The sequence below is a fragment of the Hyposmocoma kahamanoa genome, unplaced genomic scaffold (assembly GCF_003589595.1).
Source record: "Hyposmocoma kahamanoa isolate Upper Pololo Valley unplaced genomic scaffold, ASM358959v1 91597, whole genome shotgun sequence".
Classification (NCBI taxonomy): domain Eukaryota; kingdom Metazoa; phylum Arthropoda; class Insecta; order Lepidoptera; family Cosmopterigidae; genus Hyposmocoma; species Hyposmocoma kahamanoa.
In genome coordinates this window covers 3,494-10,205 of record NW_020654714.1, presented here as the reverse complement: position 1 = coordinate 10,205, position 6,712 = coordinate 3,494, and the positions used below count along the sequence as shown (strand labels likewise).

At 36.2% G+C, this 6,712-nt stretch overlaps 1 protein-coding gene across 1 annotated transcript; it reads right to left on the bottom strand.

The window, feature by feature from the left end:
• Positions 1-327: 327 nt before the first annotated feature.
• Positions 328-6,330, bottom strand: LOC113236376 (the record flags this gene model as incomplete). Its single annotated transcript, XM_026472406.1, has 3 exons — positions 6,215-6,330; positions 4,156-4,272; positions 328-461 (listed from the first exon to the last, which is right to left on the bottom strand). Coding segments are annotated over exons 1-3 (311 nt in total), but the record flags the coding sequence as incomplete, so codon positions are not given.
• Positions 6,331-6,712: the final 382 nt, after the last annotated feature.

Sequence of the window (6,712 nt, the reverse complement as noted above, 5' to 3'; positions counted from 1 at the left end):
AGTAATGATATGGCTGAATGGTTTTCAAACAAATCAAATGACTTTTCGTCTCTATTTCTGGTTATATACTCGATGGAAAAATATAACCCACATCCATCCAGAATTGGAGACAATTCTTGTAACTCTATCGACTAATATTGTGGACATAACATTATATACAATAGAGTTGTTGCTAATGTACAAATCTACTGTTGTCATCATTTTGCAGATATGGCTTTATTACAAAGGTGCGATTCACTCTTGTCAAGGACGAGCGTAATTGAGAAGCCATTATTTAGTAACGTAATTTCCGCTAGTCCGCAAGTCGTCCCTAGGGTAAACACTTACTCGGCGGTCGAAGGCGGCGCGCGCAGCTTTCTCGAGGCCGCCAGCAGCGGTCGGGCAGTGACCGACGACAACGTCAGCAGGGAATCTTCTTCTTGCTCGGTGGGCGACATGGCCGAGAGGTACGCGCCCACTTGCTAGTATTTGAAACAACGTGTAAGAGCGTGTCTGGTATATACGTGATAATGTGTCGTAGCCGTAACGCAATACAGCTAAACCACACTAGTGTAATTGCTTATAGAAACTATATAGGTATAACAAAAAAATTGTAGGGAGGTATTATTTATTTATTTATACATTTTAGGAAAATTCACGGACAAATTCCTTCCTCCTACGTAAAGTATCGTATGTCAAAATTGCCAAGTTTATAGGCGAGCGTTAAGTTTTCAATTCACGTGACTTTAGCATACAAATGCTAAATTAAATTGTAAAATGATAAAATAGATTGTGGTTGTTCATCTAACCAATATCTAGAATTTTATAATACTCTGTGTGAGTTTTGCCGAATAAAACCGAGAAATAAAGTCACGTGTGCTCATTTCAGTGAATTCAAACCTTTAAAACGCTCCCCTGTAAGCTTGGCAATTTCGACATATGATACTTTGCGTGCGAGGGGTCGAAATAATACAATTATAGTATACTTAAATATGAGTAATCCGATACCATTTACGAATTTCCACCAACATGAAATAATTTATACTGATTAGCAAGCCAAAAAGAGATTATAAGAGAAAACAAAGAACATAGTCACTAAATTAAAAAATAAATATAAATAAATAAAAAATACTAAAATTATCACAGACCATTATAAGGTATTATCTACTGTATATCGACGATTGAAAGGCAAAATCAGATAAGCGACATTTTTGGGTCATATTGAGTTATGTATACCGTTGGAATCAGAAACATTAGCCGATTCTTCATTCTTTTTCAAGACTAACAACGCACATACTTTAGTACTTCAAGAGCATTGACTTACAAATAAATAGACGACGGGTCTAATACAAAATCCACGAAAAAAATGTCCCAAGTCAACCTATTTAAACGTAGTGACATGTAAAGGAATATGAAAAACCTAAAACGGTGAATTTAAATTGTAATGTCATCGCAGTACTGTCTAATTTTGCTTGCTTCGCTGTCAGTCGAACAAACGAAGACTAAAGCGTGAATGACGCTCTGTATACGATTTTAACGTCCTATAAGTTCGGGCACTTTTTAGCGCGGACCCGACGTCCGTATAAATTGTAACTCAATGTTCAAGAGTAATAAATTAGACATCATGAAAATGTTACAACTTCAAATCTTATTTTGCGTATTCCCAAAAAGTTGTAATTTTGTATTGGGCTACTTTCATTGTAAAAGTGCGAATTTCTGAACAAGGGACAAGAAGCGAAAGTTTTTGGAGTTTCTTGATTTCCCGGCGGCAACCCTAAACAAGGTCAACGACCGTTCTCGATTTAGTTCAAGCACGGATTTTGAAATTAAATTATGCAAATTGTATTTGGCACTTCGAAGAGAGGCCAACGCTACTGTGAATACCGTTAAAAATATAACAATTTGTAGTGTAATTTGTTTATCTGTGGAATAAAGGCCTTTTGAATTTAAATTTCTTGTGCCATTTAACATGACAAAAGCGGTCATTGACAGGACTTTCATCCCGATGTCACAATTCGACAGCGGTCGATCGCCGATCCCTGCAAATCTGTCGCTATTTTCACGTCGTTTTAGTAACATAATAAGAGCTTAAAATAAATTACATTACTTAGAAAAACAACGAAATCGTGGCATATCACAATGTGAATTTATAAAGGTTGTCCCAAAAGTTCACGCAAGAAGTAATTTTGATGGAAAACACAGGTTAACAATTAAAAATTGCATTTTGTAAATTGATGCTTGTATTATGTGTTGGGTTGTGTGGTAAAGCATGTCGGTTAAATGGCCTCCATGTCTTTGCTACCACATTCGCACTGTTTTCGTGAAAGAAGGATGGCGAAAGCTGACCCAAAATGAACGAAGTTCATGGACTTTGCTAGTATAATTTTACGCTTTAGTTTATGCTTAGTTATAAATATATTTTTGTTTATTTTTAGAAGTCGGGAATAAAGAAATTGCAAAACAATGTATTTTAGAATAGATGCAAGAACACAACGCAATTGATTCACTTCGACCATAGATTAGGTAACGTCCTTGTACGTATGTTTCGTTTTAAGCATGATTGAATTACCTACCTGAAGTATTGGTTATTTTATAGTACACACATAAAACATTAAAGCTATAAACTACCTAGTCAAATAATCAATTAAACAATAATGACATAAAGGAAAAAAATAAAACACAATGTGACAAAAATGTTTAGACAATATTTAAATGAGAGATCACGAAAGTTAGCAAAGGAACGTTTTGACAAGAGGCCTCTTGCCAATGTCAATGTCGCTTTGAGATTGAGAACAGTGTGACCATTTGTGGCAGATTTCTGCCATTTGGGCAGATTTAATTTTTATTCATTTTCATTGCGACAGAACATGTATTAAATGTGGCAGAGTTTGGCAAATTTAGGAATATTCAGCAACTTCTTTGTTATTTTTAGGAACAAACTGGAAACTCGTTTTCTGCTACTACGAACAAACACCTGAAGTGAAATACATGACAATGTTTTTGATGTTTTGATCATGAATCACAAGTATTGATAGGTCTCGTTAATGCACGTCGTCAAAAACACTGGGTCACAAAGTACACGGGATATCGCCATCCTTCTTTTTTTAGTTGAATTTTGTTCTTTCGTTCTTTCTACAAACCGTGGATGGTCGTGGGCTGTAAACATAAGCCTGCAAAATTTTAAAAAATTTCAAAGAAAAAAGTCATGATGGTTTTTTAATTGTAGTAAACCTGTATTTTCTATCAACATTACTTCTTGCCTAAAAAAATCATCAATCTAAAATCACATTTTTATTATTATAATGTATTATATTAATTAGCTGCTAAAAACACTGAAATATTTATAGTGGAATACCAAACGTTTAAAATATCACAACTGAGATGTTTTAAAATTAGCAGAGATCACGTTCTATAGAGTGAATCTGTAACGGTGGCTATTGGCCTTGTAATTAACACTTAGTATACAATAGTGCATTATTGCAGAGACTGGGTAGTAAAGAATTGCTGGACGAATATGACTTACATGAACGAGCGCCAGCGAGGCCTTGCATTAATACGAGTCAAGCAATCTCCGTTCCCGCCGAGGCATATATAGAATTTTTCTCAAACAATGTGAGGAAATAATAAAAAAGTAAAAAGAGGAAAATGTATAGTAGAAAAAGTAAAAAATATTATTAATACACGTCAGCGTATTAGGACAATTGCTAAAAGAACATGTTATTGTTATTCCAGGCACATTAGTAATAATAGCTAGTCTGCTGAACTGCTGATGGTGTGTTTAAATGTGTATCTATTACTGTATTTTCATTATCGCTGAAGAGCGATAGCGATAGTGAGAAGTCACTAGCACTCGTTTTCGCGGCCAAAATACAAAAAACACCATATAACAAAAGAACACCAAAACACTCTAAATGTTTCCGCCATTTTCTTTTTTTAATTATCGCAATTATGAACACTGGGTTGTATGAATTTTTCTTTTGCCTGTTTACATAGTTCACTGTTAGTAGATAAACTTAAAAGTTTTCAGAAGAGGACAGTAATGGATTTTCGTAATTACTTTGCAGGCCTTGGCTGAGAAGAAGTCGCATGATCCATAAATGTCAAACTTTCCGTGTTCGGTTTTTGCAAATAACGCAAACATATCCGAGCATGTTTGAGAAAACACATATTACTTACATTGGCTAACGGAAACTCAAGCAAGAGGCTGGCAGGACGCTCGCACTGTTCCGGTGGCGCAGACTGTACCGACAAAAGCGACCCGGCGCTCTCGGGAGACCTCATGTTGTCCAAATACTAAAACAAAGGTATACATTAGCACTAGAGTTGTAACAAATATTCGATTACTATTTGGTAATTCAGTCTGTTTTTTGCTATTCGGTCAAAAATCGAATACTGATTCACTATTCGGCCGAATACCTAAAAACAGGAGGAAGATTAGAAAAACACTGTTACAGCGACGACAGGCAACAGACCTTAAGATAATGGCTTTATAGTTGAATTTTCGATTTATTTCTTTATAATATCTAATGACGGGACGAACAAGTCGTGCGCCTGATGGTACATACACGCCTGTCCATAACAGCACCGCCACTGCGCCTGTTACCCTGAGACATAAGTTGACAAGCCCCATGTGCCTGTAATTTACCAGCACCTTTACCCTTCACAATCGGAACACAGTAATGCTGACATTACTGCTTGGCGGCAGAAATAGGTAAGTAATTAATTACTTACACAAAAAATAAATGAATATCTATTCAATAAAAATTTAAAATACAGTGAATAGCGACATCTCTCGCCAGGACTGCTAACTGTAAAGGTACTAACTATAGATGGCGCTACGACTAAAAAGTCGTTGAAAAAACCAAATACAAAGATACGACGCAAGCACTTAGAAAAATTCGTGAGGTCCGCTGGTTCGTTCCGTGGCTTAGTTGGTATAGCGTCTGCCACGGTAAGCTAGAAGACGTCGGTTCGAATCCGGCCGGATCGAAAGAATTTTTTCTGAGTGTTCGAACTTTTTATTAATAATTATAACAAACTAGTGGAGTAATTTCACAAAAAATAATTGAATATCAATTCAATAAAAATTTAAAGTAATTACTTTCCAAACTCGTATGTTATAAAGAGTGATTATACTGGAAATGGCAAAACTTTGTATTTATTTTAAATTTCTTATCAATTCGGATGAGTCACTTTAAGAATAGATAAAAGCACTTGAATACGAAGGAAATATGATGTGAAACCAGCCTGCAAAAGAAATGCAATAACGACGAAGAGCCGTTCATGGACTTAGTATAATTTTGCGTTTTAGTTTATGCGTAGTTATCAATATGTTTTTGTATATTTTTAAAAGTCGGGAATAACTAATTTCGATTTAGATTCGATGCAGTCGCGCGTCTGTATCGATGCAGTCGCGCATTTCACGAACGCGCATTTGCATCACTGGTAAAAGTCTAATGGGATAATTTCGCACCGAGTGCCACAAGATCAATGCGGTATCGCAACGTAACTTACGTACCGCAGCACCCTGCCCCGCTTCGTCTCCTGGCCCCTTGTCCACCATGTGACATTTGTAGTTCTAATTTATATGTATGGGGTTTTTCAATAAGAACTTTGTTTTGTAAATAAAGTTAGATGACAATGATTCAAATTATTATTGTGTAAAAAAGTAAGGTTTGGCAATTATGAATGAAAAATGATATCTGATAAATGTCCACCTCGACCACAGTTACAGATGTCGATTCTTTCATCAAAGTTTTTAATCACCTTTTGACAAAATGGTGGGTCTATTTCGTTAATCACGTCAGGAATTTTGAGTTTTCAGGCTGCAGTCGATTCGATTGGCTCCGTATAGACTCTGTCTTTAACATAACCCCATAAAAAAGAATCCAGCGGTGTTAAATCACATGATTGTGGCCACTTAACGGCTGAATTTCGTGAAATTATGCGATCGGGAAATTTGGTTTGCAATAAATTCATTGTATCGTTGGCTGTGTGACTATACTGTAGTCTGTGGTCTTTTTTGAAGACGGAGTAAAATGACATTAGCTGAGTTGCCAGTTTTCGTAAAATTTCAATAGTCATGCATTGTCGACAGTTTTATCTATGGACTGTGAAAGAAGGTAAAATTTTGACAAAATGTTGAATTGTGATTGCCTATCATCGATGGGTCTCACGCAAGGTTTAGAAGGCGCAGCGGGATGTAGTTTTTTGAACTTTTTTGTATTGGACCTACCTGGTCTCCGATGGTATCCGTGGGCAGATCGATGGAGCAGGACAACGGAGCCGACGACATCGGTGGTGCTGAACAACCGAGCTCCAACTCTCGTACCCTCGCGAGTTCCTGGACATAAAAATTTATTACTTACACACTTTTTGCAATTTAACTGAGAAAAACCAATTATCAGAAATCAGAAACCTTTATTTTATAAACTTGCAGATTAAGGTGTCATAATAATATGTTATGCAAAGTTACATACTTTATTCTTAAATTATTCGTTTTAGACCTTCATTTCAGCCTGTTTCAGGATTTTATATCATCGGATAAAGTATATCCTATCATGTAACAAAGTAGTACATTCTTCAGACAATATCCTTAGGTGTATCTCATATTTTTTGTACGACCGTTTTTAATATAATGGCACAATGGGAAGGGCCCGTGCAAGGCGTAAGGGCGCGTGTCCATGGTAAGAAATTCGTCGTGTCTGCAACAGAAAAGACGAGAATGGCCTTG